Source organism: Gadus morhua, chromosome 4 (genome assembly GCF_902167405.1).
Source record: "Gadus morhua chromosome 4, gadMor3.0, whole genome shotgun sequence".
NCBI classification, from domain to species: domain Eukaryota; kingdom Metazoa; phylum Chordata; class Actinopteri; order Gadiformes; family Gadidae; genus Gadus; species Gadus morhua.
The window spans coordinates 23584813-23603645 of NC_044051.1; the positions used below are offsets into that span (position 1 = coordinate 23584813).

The 18833-nt window shown below is 43.3% G+C and overlaps 1 protein-coding gene across 13 annotated transcripts in view; it reads left to right on the forward strand.

The window, feature by feature from the left end:
- LOC115541605 (R3H domain-containing protein 1) overlaps positions 1–18833 on the forward strand; it is a 69890-nt gene that overhangs the window by 16141 nt on the left and 34916 nt on the right. For 9 of the 13 annotated variants that reach the window (XR_003976384.1, XR_003976385.1, XM_030353414.1 and 6 more), the window contains 6 exons: positions 13234–13384; positions 14779–14857; positions 14950–15009; positions 15400–15540; positions 15998–16106; positions 16318–16410. Coding sequence is in view for 11 of the 13 variants with exons in the window: in XM_030353414.1 (XP_030209274.1) it covers positions 13234–13384; positions 14779–14857; positions 14950–15009; positions 15400–15540; positions 15998–16106; positions 16318–16410 (633 nt within the window). In the remaining 2 variants the exon portion in view is untranslated. Of the gene's footprint in view, positions 1–13233; positions 13385–14778; positions 14858–14949; positions 15010–15399; positions 15541–15997; positions 16107–16317; positions 16411–18833 lie in introns of those variants that run through there. The other 4 variants (XM_030353421.1, XM_030353422.1, XM_030353425.1 and 1 more) reach the window with 3 other exon arrangements.

Consider the following 18833-nt stretch of genomic DNA (forward strand, 5'->3'; position numbering starts at 1 on the left):
TGGGTTGACGGGGGGAGAGGGGAGGGGGGGCAGAGGTTATCTTGGGAACTGCATTTTCTTTGTTGGAAAAAGGTTTAATGCATTGCTAACGCATGCTTACTGCTAACTGTTGCTCTTCTCCCTAATTGAAATAATGAATTCATTAATAATTAATATGTTGAGTGAATCAATGCAAAGGAATATTTACTATATAATACGAAGAAGAACCAAAGTGTATTGAACGATTGTCTTCACTAGACTAAACCGTTACATGCTGTGAACAAAGTGAAGTTTTAAGATTATAGTGGCCGTCTCGAAGATGTCTTTTTTTTTTTTTTCCTCAGTGGCGCTCGTTGGTGATGAGGAGTAATTGTTCCCAAAGATCCCTACTGAGTCGCCACCGCCACCCAGTTCATAAAATGTATCATACCAGAAATGTGGGCCATAGGCTCCATCACCATCGTGTTGCCTCTTTCAGCAATACATCGTGACCTCACAGACATTTATCTATGTGAATATTGGGAGAAGGTTTTTCATGGCATTATTCCCAACTGATGCGTCCTCTCGTGTTATCCAAGTGGCACTGCTTCGACAGCGAAGAGAAGAGCAGAGGATCAGTGGAAGGGGGGAGGTGAAGGAGAGAGGGATCGTTTTTCCAAATCTTGCCCCTATAAATAGGAATCGGGCCAAACTGGGCGGACGGACGGAGCGAGGGGGGGAGCAAGAGAGAAAGGGAGAGGGAGGGAGAGTGAGAATCTGGAGCCCTGTTCCTGGTTGATCTGCCAACTTCCTGCATCTGTCACTCTGGTACGGATAGACAGCAGGAGAGAGTGAGGCAGGGAGGGAGAGGAGGAGAGAGAGACTGATGGAGACAGATTGCTGACGGATAAAGAGATGATAAAGACAATGGAGAGAGGTTGGGAGATGGGTGGGAAGACTGCTAGAGAGGTGGATAATGAGGGAGAGAGGGAGAAACGGGGATGGAGGTAAAGACTGAGGGAGAGACACGGAGAGAGAGATGGGGACACTAGTTTGGGGAGAAAGGGAAGATGGAGGAAGGGAAGAGGACGAGGAGGGAAAGAGACCTGCGAAAAAGAGAGATGTGGAATTGAAGAGAATTTGATAAGAGACAGAGACGAGTGAGAGAGAGAGTAACGGAGAGAGAGGTTAAAAACTGATGAGGGAAATGAAAGGGAGCGACGGAAAATGGATGGGAGGGAGTATGTGGAGGAGCCAGTAAGGAGGAGGTGAGGCTGAGGGAGGGGGGGGGAGGGCGCAGCCATCTGCCTGGGGCACTTGTCCTCTGCAGCAGAGAGCCGACACACACATACCAACACACACACACACACACACCCACACACCTCCTACCCTCTCCAAATCCCTCAGTAGCTTCTGCTGACTCCAGCTCTTTTCCTCTTCACTTCTCCTTTCTTTTCCCTTTTTTCATTTCATTCCATTGTTAGTTTTCTGCAATCGTCACGCACACTGTTCAATTAGTCGGTCCATCAGTGCACGCAATCTCTCTCTCTGTCTCTGTCTCTCTCTGTCTATGTCTTTCTACCTCCCTCAATTGCTCTGTCTATTTCGCTCTCTTGCCCTCTCTCTTAACCTTCTCTGTCTCCCCAACTCTTTCTCTCTATTTATCGTTCTATCTCTTTCTCTATTTCTGTGTTTATTTCTTTCCCTCCATCCCTTTCTCCAAATCTATTCTCTCTCTCTCTGTCCCTTTCGGAAAAGTTTGTCAATTTGTCCTCTGTGGATCTATCCGTTCCTTTAGTGCTAAATTTAATTTGCCTGGGCAGTAAGTGTCACACACACACACTGTGTGTGTGTGTGTGTGACACCATGTAGCAGTAATGGATTGAGTGAGATTTGGGCAGAGCCTCCCTTCCTCTCACCCCCCCCCCCCCCCCCCCCCGCCAACGTATACCCGCAGCTGAGAGTCCGTCTGTTCAGTTACACACACACAAACACACACATGTCTGTGTGTGTCTTCGTGTGTGTGCGCGACCGACTGCTATAACAAAGACATATGTTCACCTGGTGATAAGAAAAGCAAATTATTAGCAAAATATAAATTTGCCATACAGCTTGATATGCAATACATCCTGTCTGCGCTACGGTCTTTGAGCTTTCACCTTACCGTGGAAATAAGGAACAAGCCTATAGTGTAAAGCATTTCTAGGGGGAATGAGAATGTGTGGTGGTGGTGGACCAGTTGGGAGTATTGTACAGAAACACACCGACCTGCCCGACCCAGTCGGCCCACTCTGCTGCCAAGGCCCGTTTGAAGAGTGTAGACCAGTCCTATATAATTCAACATCTTTCAATGTTGAAAGGAGGAGGGTTGGGTTTATTTTATTGTATTTTCCCCATTCCCCCTGATCGGCTGGTAGCCAGCCCAGGCACTTTTGAGGCTGAACGAAAACATATGGAGAGCTTTTCTGCCTTTTTTATTGCAATGCATGTTTGGAACGCCTGCCTGTATGTCGTCGGTTCAGGCAGTGGTAGCAGGAAAACAATAAGGCTAACACAAAAAGAGAGAAACATACATAAAAGATGCTTACTTTGGTTCAGCGAATTAGCTTGTGGCACCTATTAGCTAACGAGCTGATAGACATGCTTAATTAGTCTAATTAGTTGTGAAGTAATTAGTCTGATTGCTATATCACAATAAATGTCTTTACATTCCCTTCAACAGGACCATGCCTTGCTTTTTGTTGTGTCAAATTAGGCCGCGAATCAACGTTAAAGTTGCAGTTTTTCTGCAGAACGCAGCCCAAACTGCAGCCATATCATTTCCCCACCCACCCTGCCTTTTGTTAGCAAAAGAGTTCTGCAACACGAAGGCGGTCTTGTCTGCCTCCCCCCCCCGTCCCCCTCGGGGTCCCGCTACGGCGGCGGTACTCTCGCGCGTGGCGCTGCGTATTACAGCCATCAATCATGTCAGGAAATTACAATTTCAAAAATGTCAGCCTTGGAGAGGGCGAGGGAGTGGGAGGGGGGGTGAGAGAGGGCTGTGGAGTGAACACTTAATTGAAGCATCCCGATATTTCCCCCGTCGTTGTTATTGGACTGCCCCCCAAGGTGCTGACACTCCTCCGTTAAAAAAACCGACCTAAACCCCTCTAAAAAAGACAACTGGGGGGTGTGTGTGTGTGTGTGGGGGGGGGGGGGGTTGTGAGTGAAATAATTGTAGACTGGTTTCGGTGATATGCTGTGAATACCGCCATGAAACTTTCTTTTTTCCCTCCAATATGTTCATGTTGTTCTGTATAACACCGTTGAAAGGATACCTTATATTCCACCTTTCACCTCAGAGGCCGAACAATAGAACCAAATGGGTTTAAAACGTTTTTGCTTTAAAATAAATATGGTAAATGAGTAGTCTGAACATTAATCCAAACATGTATTTAAAATACATTTGACATGTTTCCCATATTCCACTACTCTCAACAATAATATTACACTTTAGTAAGCAGCTGACAATTGTCAGATAACCTTTTTGATTGGAATGGTTGCCTCTTTTTTTTTTTAATAAAAATGGGACCAGAAACCATACTAACGTAAAAATAAATACCTTGGCAAACGGTTTTGTTTATCGCCGACTGCGTGTGTGCTGCCTCCGCTGTCGTCAGGGGCAACAATGCAGTCGGTTGACAGTGTTTAATTTGATATGCGAGAGATCGACCAAATTCGCCGCCTCTTTCCTACTTGTCTCTATTCTTGCGTTCTACTCCTGTAAGGCAAACGGTTGTCAGGGCGAAGAGCGAGGAAGCAAATGTTTTTATCATATTGTATTCGTTTCTCTTCTGGAGGCTTCACTCCGGTGAGCCGTCAGCTGCGTGCTAACGGAACAGCGGGGAACGGTACAAATACGTCTTATTGCTCTGTTAGCGGTGTTGTTGTGCTAATAGTGTGTTTATAATCTTAAACTCAGAGCCCCCCCCCCGCCGCCGCCGCCACTTTAAACAAATGTACGTCCTACTGTTAAATGTTATTGTAGTATTTCCTTTGCTCCATTGGTGGTTCTACCAGAAGAAAACAAATTATTTTCAGTGGAAAACAAATCATGCTCAGATTCTGTTTTAAATCCGGTTTAGGTCGACCCGTGTGGACACCTCCTCCATAGTTCCCACAGTCATCGTCAAGACAGACTGGTCATGCGGCAACAATTACCGGCTTAGTTGACCATTAGGGATGTCCCGATCGGATCCACATTGGTTGGATCCGCATCGGTATTGGTCCGATATCGGAGGGGAGTAAGAAATATGATCCGATCCACGCAGCGTGTCAGGTGATAACAATTGTTAGTGTAAATTAGGCGCATGCGCATAAGAGCTACCACATGAGAGCTACCTGTTGAAAAAACATTTCAATAGTGTGGCTGTATTTCAACCTTAAAGAAGAAAAAAGTACAACAGCCTGGGCCTGGCTGTTGCGCGGCTCTCCTCGGCTGTTGCTGAGGAGATGCGACGTCACACGCACCAATCTCGGCTAGAGCGGATCACAGCTGTTGTGATAACCACAAGCTGGGCGATCATAAAAGCTAACCATTTCCAACGTCGCGGATGTCCAATCGATTAAAATGATTCATCTATTGGAAATATGATTATTATAAATCAGGCTTTTGTGTGTGGGGACCCCCATTTATAAGGCTAGAGGCTAGCTGCTTCTTACATATCTGCTGTACTCCCGGTAGAAGCTAAATGCTAAGTAAGCAATCTTTTTCACGTCATGATATCTACACAAACTATATGCCATATGAAAGAGACTACAAGGAGTCCAACCGTACAAGCCTTATCGTTTTATGATCTTATCTCGATTAACTAGATAGAAAAATAAAATGTCAACACTTCCTGGTTACCACAAGTGATGACACACATGCATGCATTGCATACGCACAAGCGCACCAACCTGGTATCACACGATTTTGTGCTCATGCGCACAAACGTCTATCTATTGAATCGTGTCCCAGAGCACGATTATCCGACTTTTTTCGTGCTACACAGAACGAAATGTAAACCAATGCCTTCTGAATGGGAGCGTTTCTCCGATGTTTCCTTGCTACACAGAACGAAATGTAAACCAATGTATTTTGAATGGGAGCGTTTTTCAGACGAGAGTGTGCACAGACAGTACAGTGCAACCTCTAGTTATATATTTAAGCAATAGATCACGACAGGCTGTGGTATGTGCTCATTATACCACTGTTAAGGGGCGTTGTCCGGCCCCGACGCGCAGCGGAGGGCCGGCGACCCCCTTCACAGTGGTATAATGAGCACATACCACTGACTGAAGTGATCTATTGCTTTTATACAACGGATACCAGTGTTTCCCCCAGCACTGTGTTGTTAAGGCGGCCGCCTTATCAACAATAGGGCCCCGCCTTGACTACCAATGTATATAAAATAAATAAAAAAAATTATCAATTTTATTTTTTTTTATTTTATTTTTTTTTAATTTTTTTTAATTATTATGCATTAACAAAGTAGAAAACTCTCGTAGGGAAAGAAAACATACTTCCATCAGGTGTAAAAATAAAGATCAATAATGCATCGGCGTTCACAACAATGGTCGTGACATCAAGCTTTTTCTTGATGTCACAACAATGGTCGTGACATCAAGCCCCCCCCCCCCCCCCCCCCCCCCCCCGCTCCTTGACCACCTTGACTAAGACATTTACTGGGGGAAACACTGGATACTATTATGACAAAACGAAAGTCATAGACACACTACATTTAAAAAGAAACCAAGAAAGTCAAAGTAGCCGTTTTATTAAAGAATACAAAAAAAAAATACTCCTGGCTGCCTTCAAAATGCATGACGGTCGCTATGCAACACACTTTAGCGTCCCTCCGAGAGAAGGCTCGGCTAGAGCGGTTCGCCGGCAATTTATCCTATGGAGCAGTTCACTCGCCGTGTGCCTAAGCTTTCGATAGTCTCTCCATCGCCTTGCTCACTCCCGGAGTAACAACATTTACACCCTCTCCATCATTCAACATATTTTTTACTTTGTAACTGTTTCCACTTCCAGGCGCGAAGTGATATGCAAACTTTCACAAAATGATTGGGCGTCATAGCAGTTATGTATACGCCAGTGGAGGCTTCTCCATTGAGGAGAGGGAGGAAGATCCTCCTTAACATTGTTGAGAATAAAAAATGTAGATTGCCCAGACTACTGTAATGAATTAATTTTTTTTTTCGTTTATGGGTTCATGAGACCATTCGGAGCCTGGAAGGCTGGTGCTGCCTGGCACCCAACTGGGTTTTGTTTGGGGTTGTTATTCTAGCCCTTTAGCATACTCATAGTTTAGTTTAACTGTAAACACAACTACACTACAGAATGCTGATTTGTGGGTTTTTTCGAGTTACTAAATAAATGTAACGGTAGTGAACTCTAGGTCACTCCAAGGGAGTAACACTGATTGGCTGTTACGGCATGTCACTCAGTGGCAACGCCTCAGTGGCAACTCTGTTGAACGCTGATTGGCTGTCATCACGCGTTTGCTGCCGAAAAGTTGAAATATTTCAACTCGAGCAGCATTTGTCGCGCCGCAAAATACGTGAACGCACCCACCGCGTGCTGCGCTGCAAATCTAATTTTGCCGCGCCGCAAATCTAATTTTGCTGCCGGTTTTCTCGGCAGCAAGTGCTCCGGCAGCAAACCTGCAACGCGTCTCTAAATTCACTTTGAATGGGATCTTGCTGCGCGGCAACTTTTTGCATCTTTTGGTGTGAACGCAGGGACGCAAAGCAGGTGAAATCATCTGAAGGATAACGAGATTCTAACATTTGCGAATAAAGTGTACAATGGAAACATTGGAAACAGAGGACATTGTTCATGTTTAATTACACAAAGCATTCCATTCATTGAGATACAGTGCTAAGTTAGCGGCAAAAGAAAAAGGTAGACCACTTCGCAAAATCGAGATCACCAAAAGTAATGGCAACGTCAGTGTTGTGGGTGCTACATGGTTTGCTAGGTACTCATGGATTACTGGTAGCATTACTAGCAATCGACTATATTGCTGGCCCTGTTTGCTAATGAATAATGGCAAATCTCCAACGTGGGCTGTTCATGGTTTCCCTGATGTGAAAAATCTTGATAGGGCAGGCAACCAAACGCCACGACTAGTGTCAAGTTCACGTTGGTGCTGCTATGCGACTTTCCTTGCTAGGCGCCATGCCTATAGATCAGGTTGAATCTAGAATAATGTTCTCATTCTTTTACTAGTTTGCTACTCTGAACGTTCTGTTTGATATTGTGGAAATGGTGTGGAAAGGGTGAATGATTCAGAGCATGATGCATTTTAAATGGCATCACTTTTGGTAAGTCTTTTCTTAAAACAATTGTACCTGAAAATAAACATAGCTAAATTACAACCAATAACTTCAGTCATTAAGGGCAAAAATAGGCCCAGATTTTTGTATTTACTTTTACAAATCAAGAGTAGGCCTGATTTGACTAATGGGCTTTGCATAATTTCCTTCTGCCCTTGTAGTCCATTTCAAAGACATGCTGCCCACCAGCTTTCAAATTACATTGATGCCACTGGTGGCTTTGTATGAAATTGATTCACATAACTATCCCTCCCTACTATTTTGTGAGAGAGAGAGAGAGAGAGAGAGAGAGAGAGAGAGAGAGAGAGAGAGAGAGAGAGAGAGAGAGAGAGAGAGAGAGAGAGAGAGAGAGAGAGAGAGAGAGAGAGAGAGAGAGAGAGAGAGAGAGAGAGAGAGAGAGAGACTCGCCTAATTTCGCGAGATTCGCGACCGACTCATTCGTTCACAACGAACGAATCCCGAAGGTGAACGACAAGAACTGGTTCCCCAAAACAAGAGAACTGGTTCTTTGATTCTTTTTTTTTTTAACATAAAACAAAAATATGGTCACGTAAATAAAATATACAAACGAACAGAGCTTCGTCTCCCCGCGACCTTATATTGATTGAGTCTACAACGTTCTCAAAGATTCAGCCAATGAAAGGTAGCAATGGTGTTGCTATGGCACCTGGGGAAACAAATGACAAGGTGGTACCGTCCGCTAGTGGTGGATTCAATGATTCGTTTCCGTGACCCAGTTCGCGTGATTCAGTTCGCCACGAGGAGTCGTTCGCGAATCGTTCGTTCGTTCAGTCGAGTTTCCGGTAGCACTAACTCCATGCACCGTGCAATGGGGTCCATTCCATGATGCGATTTACCGCTACCGGAAACCAGGCTGAACGAACATACGATTCGTGAACGACTCCTCCCAGTTCAGTCGAGTTTCCGGTGAATCGATTCACCGGAAACTCGACTGAACGTGGAGGAGTCGTTCGCGATTCAGCCTAGTTTCCGGTAACGGTGAATCGCATCATGGAATGCACGCCATTGCACGATTCTCAGTTGAGTTAGTGCTACCGGAAACTCGTTCGTTCGTTCAGTCCGGTGAATCGAATGGTGAACGAGACGACCGAACGAACAAGAGAGACGAACCGGTTCAGTTCGTTCGTCCTAAAGACTCGGTCATTCGAACCGGTTCGCGAACGAACGAGCCAACACTACCGTCTGCCACACACGTTAACTAATGATCGCTGTAGGCTTCAATATCATGCAAGCACTTCATACGTTTTCTTTTTATTTTGTTCTACAACACAATTGCATGCTTTAATAAAGTATTGTTTTACCTACCATTACGAGTCTTGTTTGGTCTAATATTAATAAGCAGTGCTTAGAGCTACTTGGAAGACGTCATTTAATTCTTACTGCACCGCTTTATGTATCAAGGATATTTATGAAAAAAAAGGCACGTATATGCTTAATATTTACACTTAAACTGGGTAATTTCGCCAGAACATTAGAAAGTCAAAGTAGTAGGCTACATGCATGCATGTTGAACATTTATTCAATCATTTCATTGACCAACAATATCCCGTCACACTTGGTATGGGCCGAGTTGTTCGGCGCCAAACTTAAAAGAGAAAGAGGGGGGAGGGGGGGGTCTTGAAGTCTATAACCCAAGCAAACATGTAAATCCTTCCACTGTCAAACATATTTTTCTCGATCTTTCTCTGTCTTGCGTATCTTGGGTCATGCCATTCGACGTGGGCCCACTCATATATCCCCCTACATTTCCGAAAATAGACTTGACCTGTTTGGCAGAGCAACGGGCGTTTCTGGCAGAGCAATGGGCGTGTTTGGCAAAGTAATGGGCGTGTCTGGCAGAGCAATGGGCGTGTTTGGCAAGTGGCTCCGGCTGCAGATAGACCTACTTGGAGTGTACAGCAGTGTTTCCGCTAGAAGAAATGGTGCCGGTCATGTGACCGGGAAGGTTTCATTTTACCGGTCAAATTGGGAAGAAATCGGTCGAATATTGTCCGTGTTTATTGCACTTAAAAAAATTTATAGGCAGGCTATATAAAGAAGAAATTTGTGATCATATTTTGATTCGCCATGGTTGTTAAATACCGGTACTCCGCAAAGCTTGCCGCCGGCTTTCGCTAGCTTGCCGCCGTTTAGTTCATAAACCTACGGTAGTCTATAGCGATCAATTTGAACAAGTGCACGAAATGTAACAACTTATTTATTTTATCACACAGGCTACGCTACAATCAAAACCCTCATTGTTTTACATGAATTGGCTAAACAAATGACTACTGTAGCATATTTAAACACAATTCAAATGAACACATTCAAAGGTATTCCTGCTCAATTTACAAGGTTGAATCTCCTCGTGACTGAATGTTTGTATACAGCGCGCATGCTGTATGCGCGCAGCGGCGCAGGGTTGATGCGCTCCACTTTTTTCTGTGGATAACCAGTGCCTTGAATATTCCGCATAAAACGAAACCGGATCGTTTTCGCCCGTTTCGGCTCCGTGTGGACGGGGCCTTATTTCCAATCGGTCATTTTGACCGGAGACATTTAGAATTTTCGGTCCTCCTCATTTTTTTCCGGTCAAAGACCGGTAATTACCGGACAACCGGAACTCTGGTACAGTGCACCCTCTAGTTATATACAGCATATGTCAATATTTACATTTTTGCATTTTTGAAGCAGACTTCCTCAAAAACTGAAAATAAATAAATAAAAATAACCGTGCTCCACAGAACGCAATGTAAACCAATGTATTCTGAATGGAAGTGTTTCTCAGATTTTTCCATGCTACACAGAACAAAATGTAAACCCATGCGTTTTGGATTGGAACCTTTCTCAAAATATACATATATATATATATATATATATTCATTATTTAGGAGAGGACTATATAGTGCATCGGTGTCCATCTCTATGGCTCCCTCTCTCTCTTTTCCACTGTTTTGAGAATTCACATCGATATAACGAGAAAGAATGTAATGATAACGGCAAGAATATAAAGGCTCCATGGTAATAATATATTAAATATAATTAAATTACAGCGTGTAACGAGAAAATGAGACAATCTAGTTGTGGGCCAGCAGAGGCTGAATTTTAACCAAATACATTTTTATTCTATTACGTTTTTATATTATGAATAGTTTAATATTTTCTGGTATACCTGAACCACACTTTGGTGAAAGTGGATTTTCAACTCTCAATTAGGCTACAGATCTTGTTATAACGATAATTGAATAAAAGCTACATGGTCTAAATATTAGAGGCTAACTAAATAATTGTGTGAATGTATATATATATATATATTAGAGCTGTCAGTTAAACGCGTTATTAACGGCGTTAACGCAAACCAAATTTAACGGCGTTAAATTTTTTATCGCGCGATTAACGCAATTATTTTATAAAAAAAAAAAAAAAAAACTTTTTTTTTTTTTTCTTTGGCTCAAAACAAAGAAGCAGTAGCCTGACTGCTATGTTCAAATGGCATTTGTTAAAAGCAGTCGTTTAATTGCACTATAGGCTCTTTTTTTGTATCGTCCTGTTTTGATCAGTGTATATGCCAATGTTGTTATCAATAAAAAATCATTTGCACAAGGCAAGCCGATGCACTTCACCATGTTGATAAGAGAATTAAAATGAGAAGAATTATGGGACAAAAAAATCAAGGGATATTTAGCATAGAAAAAGAATTTGCGATTAATCGCGATTAATTAGTTAACTATGACATTAATGCGATTAATCACGATTAAATATTTTAATCGCTTGACAGCTCTAATATATATATATATATATATATCAGAGTTCCCGTTGTCCGGTAATTACCGGTCTTTGACCGGAAAAAAATGAGGAGGACCGAAAATTCTAAATGTCTCCGGTCAGAATGACCGATTGGAAATAAGGCCCCGTCCACACGGAGCCAAAACGGGCGAAAACGATCCGGTTTCGTTTTATGCTTAATGTTCAAGGCGCTGGTTCTCCACAGAATAAAGTGGAGCTCATACAGCTGGCGCGCTGTATACAAACATTCAGTCACGAGGAGATTCAACAATTGAGCAGAACAAAATTGAGCAGGTCCTATGTTCCCGGTTTTCCCCAAAAAGGGTCCTATGTTCCCCTGTAGCCATACATACCGGGGAGCATAGGACCTTTTTTGGGAAAAGAGGGGTCCTATTTTCCCCGCAATCTATCAATCTTTAAAAATATTCAAACTTTGACGCGGCATTCGCGTAATGACAGCCAATCGGCGTTCAACAGAGTTGACATGTCTAACGTAACAGCCAATCAGTGTTCAACCGGCCAACTCACTGCAGTCCGGGGTGAACTGCAGCATGGAGGAGAAAGTGATTGTTGCCGTTTGCGACTCCCGGAGCTCTTTATATAATATAATTGCATAATAATATCACGGCCAAAAGCTCTGTGCTCCTCCGGATGGCCGTAACGCGGGGAGCGGGAACATAGGACTCGGGGAACATAGACACGCTCCTCTATAGACTACCGTAGGTTTATGAACTAAACGGCGGCAAGCTAGCGAAAGCCGGCGGCAAGCTTTGCGGAGCACCGGTATTTAACAACCATGGCGAATCAAAATATGATCACACACTTCTTCTTTATATAGCCTGCCTATTAATTTTTTTAAGTGCAATAAACACGGACAATATCCGACCGTTTTTTTTTCCAATTTGACCGGTAAAATGAAACCTTCCCGGTCACATGACCGGCACCAATTTCTTCTAGCGGAAACACTGATATATATATATATATATATATATATATATATATAGATCTTGTATGTATGTGTGTGTGTGTGTGTGTGTATATATATATATATATATATATATATATACACATACACATACACATATATATACATATATATATTAAATTAATTCAATTCAATATTAAACCAATGCATTTCCATCTGGAGATTTCTTTCGACTTCAGAAGGGGGGGCCGTCTGCGCAGTGCACGCTCTACCATCATCTTGTTATAAAGATAATTTAATAAAAGCTAGGCCTACATGTCTACTTATAATATAACTAAATAATTGTCGATAAAAAATATGTATACAATAGGCCTATATAATATATATTTTTATATTTAATTAATTCAATATTAAACCAATGCATTCCAATCTGGAGATTTTTTACGACTTCAGAAGGGCTGCGCAGTGCACGCTCTCGCCCCCCATATCGTTCTATTTCCCACAGTTTAGACTTGTAATTACGTTTCTTTTGTATTCAACGTGACTCCTTTTAATTTTTTTTATCACTGTCCGGTGGCTAGTAGGCCTAGGCTATAACGTCACTCTGAGAGATGTGCACGGACACATTTAACGAGGCAGTGTTATTTGAAATAAGTCATTAAGTTATCATGTGTGAGAGGTAATTTCTCCTCTTGAGTGTGTAGGGTGTGTATTGACAACACAGTCTCACTCCGAGAACGTATACCGACTGTTGGCAAGGGCACTTTAGCGTCGTTCGCTGATGGGAAAAGTACCCTCCAGCGTCGTCTGCAGACGGATATATGGCATACAATGTTATGCCATACCCGGCAATGTTTGACGTTCAGAGCGGGTGCTCCAGCAGCCCATTCACACCTTTAGGCCTATTGACCCGACTACGGCTCTAAGACGCTGTGAGCATCTTTCCTATTGGATCGTCCTTAGGATATTTATTTATTATATAGACTACGGAGACCACCAGACTTCCTCGAAGCAACGAGAATGGTCTATTAAATTCAAGATGGGTTTGCGAGAATAGGGATAGTGCCATAACCCCATACTCAGAACCTTTCCTCTTGGAGGCCCAGTATGGGGCCTCCTTCCGTGCACCTTTTTTGAAGCCACAGTCTTGATGGTGGGGTCCATTATAAATAAAGCTGTGTGTCTCCCTGTGTGTGCAGGATGGGGGTCCAGCCCCACACCACCGCCCCGCAGCTTCTCAACCGAGAGGCCTGCCCCCGGGGGAGGAGGAGGGAAGAGGAGCAGAGGACCGGGGCTGTAGAAACTCCACGGAGAAGGAGGTGAAGAGTCCCAGGAAGACGTTATCAAGAGGTCAGTGTGTGTAGCATGGTTTGAACTGAACGTCTGCTTTGAGGATTTCAAATCAGGGATCATAGATACAAGTTTCATGTCTCTTTCATCGTCTGAACTCTGAAGTTAATAGGTTTACGTCTGACCTTCGGGAAGTTCCGTTTCATGATCACTGGCCGTGATTCAGCTGATTTCAGATCAAATCAAATTGTATTTATAAAAATATCATGCAGTCAAATGCAACATTAGAATAATACCAACTCCAATTAAGGGATATTGACAGGAGGAACCAAAACAAGGAGAGATGATAACATGAGGCCAAGAACAGCTAAGGCCTCTTTCATTAAGTGAGTGCTGCATGCAGCGCTCAATTATTGTTCCTCTTAGGTTTTATTCTTTCTTTCTAAATGTCTTTATTATTCTCAACAAACTTTGGGACCTATCTCCTTCTTCAATTTTACCCCTAGAGACTCCATTCAAATTTTAAATTATTCAGAATAGCTGTGAAAAAATCTGGTACTTCAACTGTAGAAGTAACGTAACTAAATCAAATTTCAACCGTTTATCTTCGTTCAAACCATTTAACAAATCTACACACTTGTATCTTCCATAATATCTAAACGGAATTTCAATATCATTTAAACTTTCTTCAGAATCACAGTTTTTTAGTTTCATACCGCTTTGTTTTCAGCTGCTTTCATTGAAGACGTCTGGCCATTCTGATACACCTACTTCTTATGACATCGTAACTCAATCCTTTTTCAACCGTAGCAACGCCGGTAAACAAACCCCGCGAAGCACAATCCCTACTGAGCTCCCCGCGCTACGGCCATCCGGAGGCGCAGAGCTTTTGTCCGTGATATATATATATACAATTATATTATATTATCTCACACTCAAGCACGCAGTGCAGGGCAATACATTTGACGTTTCAGATTCTTCAGTTCAATTAATTTTACATTTCTGCATTTTTAGCAATGCTTTGCGCTTTTCATTCACCTGTCACTTTATTTGTTTCCAACCATTTACATTTTCTTAAATGGTGTGCATGTTTACATTGTTTTTAGAGTTTTGAACTTTTGTTCAAATCCCTTCACTTGATTTAAGCATCACCATTGAATTTGTTAATTGCTGTAATTTCTTAGGATGTAAACTGGTACTTCAACTGTAGAAGTAACGTAACTAAATCAATTTTCAACCGTTTATCTTCGTTCAAACCATTTAACAAATCTACACACATCTATTTAACGTCTGTTTACGTCTTAAACTATCTTTATTAAAACATATTTTCAACCTCACTTTGCACTACAGCACTCACCGCATTTTCTGCAGGAAATGCATTTTCTAGTTGACTCTGTGAAGTCAATCCTTGCTTTACCCCTAAACCCCCCTCCCCCCCCCCCCCCCCCGGTCAGACTCCAGCCAGGACTACACCGATTCCACAGGCATCGACCTCCATGAGTTTCTTGTCAATACGCTGACGAACAACCCCAGGTACGCTCCGAAGAACAGAGATATAATCATGCGTTTAAAGATGGCCTATCCGACTCCCAAATACAGTTCTAACATTCTGTGTGCCCGTTCAGGGACCGTATCACCCTGCTGAAGCTGGAGCAAGATCTGCTGGACTTCATCCGTAATAACGAGTAACTAATTTATTAAACCTCATGTTATTGTATAGACAGAGTAAACTGAAATTTGGAACTAGCACCATATAGCACTGGGTAAACGGAGGCGACTGCATGCTTGTGCTAGTACCAAATTTTCTGTGCAAAATTTCAACCATACATCAATCTTTATCTAGATAGACATTCAAGAATAAACCGAAAGGGATGATCAAATGGCTGCGACATCAAAGTGCCAAATAGCGAATATAAGAATAAAGAAATAACAATAACCTAATAATTCATCACTACACGATTGCTAAATACAATAAAGTTACATAAGTGCAATAATAGCATAATAGCAATAATTAACACCATAAAAATGCTATAATATGTTCCCAACTAGTGATTTCCGTGATCGTTTCCTTGCAGAAGCCAGAGAAGGAAGTTCCCCCCGATGACCTCGTACCACCGCATGCTCCTGCACCGCGTGGCCGCCTACTTCGGCCTGGAACACAACGTGGACCCAAGCGGCAAGTCGGTGGTTGTCAACAAGACAACCAGCACCCGAATGTGAGCCCCCTGGCCCATCCTCTCTGTGTCCGTAGAGTTTGAACATGCATGCTATTATTCAATGGATCTGTTAGCTCGTATGCTACATCATTCAGTGCTGCATTCTGTGTTATTTATGTGCTATTTGGCAGCTGTAAGGTTTTGTGGGCTTGGATCATTAAACAAATTTTGGGTAAAATAGCATGATATTTGAAGGGAGATTTGGCAGACAGTCTCTGCAAAACTCTTTTAGGGGAGGTTTTTTTTTTTAGGGCAGGGGTTCCCTACCTTTCATGTTCCGAGGACCGGCATATTCATTAAAAAAATGGAGGACTGGTAGTCAATTTGAATGCCTAATTTTAAGATGAAGAAAAGCATGTGGCTTTTTTTCAAGATGGTTTATATGTCATAATCACAACAATTATACACAAACCCCCCCCCCCCCCCCCCACTCCCTCCGTGCCCTCCTCCCCGGCAGACCCGAGCAGAAGTTATGTGACTACATCCAGGATGAGGTGCGTTCGGACGAGGGTTTCTCAGGACGTCACGTCCTCAAGAGGGACCACCGCAGCTTCGATGACGCCTCGGTATGGTTTCTCTCTGATTCTCCTCCTTATTTCCTTTTTGTCCGGATTTTTTTCTTTCCCTCTTCCCTCCAGCGGTCACTTTTCCTTCATGGCATGATAAGAGAGAGGCGACGTGACATACGTGTGTGTGTGTGTGTGTGTGTGTGTGTGTGTGTGTGTGTGTGTGTGTGTGTGTGTGTGTGTGTGCCTACACATGTGTGCGTCCCTCCAGCAGGTCCGGATGCGTCTGAAATCAGACATGAGGAGTAAATCGATGGAGGAGCGAGAAGAGGAGTACCAACGGGCCCGCGACTGGATATACGAGGTGTGTGTGGGATGAGAGAAAACTGCTAGAATGAGTGGTTTCTGTAAGTTGGTAACCATAGAGAACTAGCATGTTATGGCCCAAGTGTGATTTGGCGTACTGGTACCTGCAGTGTGTCTTCCCAGAGGGAGCAGGGGAGCGAGAGGGTTGGTTCTCGGCGCTAGTTGCTGAACGAGACACTTGGTGAAGACTGTTGTTTCGGCGGCAGATCAGTTAATCGCTGCCGTGTGTTTTTGTCGCAGCACTACGCAGCATGCTAACAAACAAACAAACTGAATTGGAAGCACGTCGCCCGCGGTTAGGTTAGGTCATGGCTTCTCAACGGGGGCGTTCGCACAACCTAGGGGGGGTGCTGGGAACGTGATTATCTTTTTCATTTTTTGGGAGGGACTTTAAACTTTCTTTAAAATAGCCTATTTACATTTATTGGTTTCTAACCCCTCTACCGTCTCAGCTACTTTTAACGGTCTATGGGCAGTGTAACAGTGGTCATACAGAGCGGTTCGGTCCTGCATACGCCCGGACTCCCATTACATCAGCTATCGTCATGATCTCTATAGTATGGCTGATAAACATAACCCAAGTTTGCGGGTTTACAGTTTAATAACCAACAAACAACCCAATCAAACTGTCAATGAATGAATGGCTTGGGAACCGCGGGCACCGTGAGCACGGCCATGGCACTGTTTGATTGTGAAAAAGAGAAAGAAAAAAATTGTTTCATTGCCCGTTTTCCTCCTTCCTCTTGCAGTTGATCAGTTCCAGCTGCTCTGAGCGTAGTCTCCATGAAAAGACCGTTGCATTTCTAATACAAAATATATAGGCCTAATTAGGCCTCTGCGCGCAATCTGTTTTTGCGGTGCCTGTGTTGCCCGGGCCGCGGTGCCCGTGGTTCCCGGGCTGCGGTGCCCACGTTGCCTGGGCTGCTGTCATGGTGCCCGCGGTTCCCGGGCCATTCATTCATTCGGGGCACGGCGGGAGATGCGAGAATGCTATGGCCGTGCTCACGGTGCCCGCGGTTCCCGGGCCGCTGTGCCCACGGTTCCCGGGCCATTCATTCATTGACAGGGCGCGAAGCCCGTGCTTCCCGGGCCTCGGTGCCCACGGCTCCCGGGCCATTCATTCATTCGTTCACGGGGCACGGCGGGAGATGAGGGAGTGCCCTTGCCGCGGTCATGGTGAATGAATGTTCAATCCAACCATTTCTTCCACAACTCTTCTTTCTTGGCCAAGAGATCGAATTCGATCTCTCTCTCTCGCTCCCTCTCTCCCTCCCCCCCCCCCCCCCCTCCGTGTCTCTCTGGAAGTTGAATTGGGTTTATTACAGTGATGGACACTGAGTGCCGAGTGCCGATGCCGATTATTTTCAGAGAAAAATTACGATTACGATTTAATCGGCCGATTAAAAACAAAACAAAGAAAAGCCTATAAAACGTAGTTTTTGATACCTTAAATATACTTGAAACACTTTTGACGAATATGTGAATTGAATGCAGAACCTTTGAGTGTTTTAGAATACATTTACAGTCAAAAATGAGTGTAATGTAAAATGTAAAATAAATAACTAACTCCCAATGTGCTGCGCTCGTGAGCAGTGACTAACACGTGCGTGCTGAGCAGTATGGTCTCACCGTTAGAGTCTACAGTATAACAAATTAACATGGCCTGGGACCTAAAGAAAAACAGGCACAACATGCTCCACCAACGCGTCTTGTGTACATTGGTGAGGTGAGCGCGCAGCTGCCTGAGCTGCAGGATACTAAGCGCAATAACATTTAAAAAAAAAAAAATCGGTTGTAATCTGCGTCTTTTTGGCAGATGTTGATTATTTTCAAAAAGGCTATAATCGGCCGATTAAATCGGCAGGCCGATGAATCGGTCGGGCCCTAATGGACAGTGCTGTTAGCCAATCAGAGGTGAGACATTTGCACGTCATGAATATATTGATTAATATTTATACATTATATTTATATTTTTTTCACCAAAACCGACTCAGAGCGGACATTCATTGCTATTCGTGACACCTTTAATCAATCTAACACGAGTGTGAGTGGGATTGTTAGTTTATTTTTTATTTTGGGGGGGCGCCAGAGGATCAGGGTATGGTCAGGGGGGCATTTGCTCAAAAAAGGTTTAGAACCACTGGGTTGGGTGCAACCTGGTCTCACCATGAATCCATGAAATGACCACGGACGCCTAACTCAAAATCCACGGTTGCTTCGGGGAAGTCTGGTGGTCTCCGTATATAATAAATAAATAAATATATATAAATAAATATATAATTTGTGTGTGTGTATATATATATATATGTGTATATATATATATATATGTATATATATATATATATGTATATATATAGGCCGATATATTTATTTATTTTGTTGCTTCAAGGAAGTCTGGGTGTCGCCGTATATAATAAATAA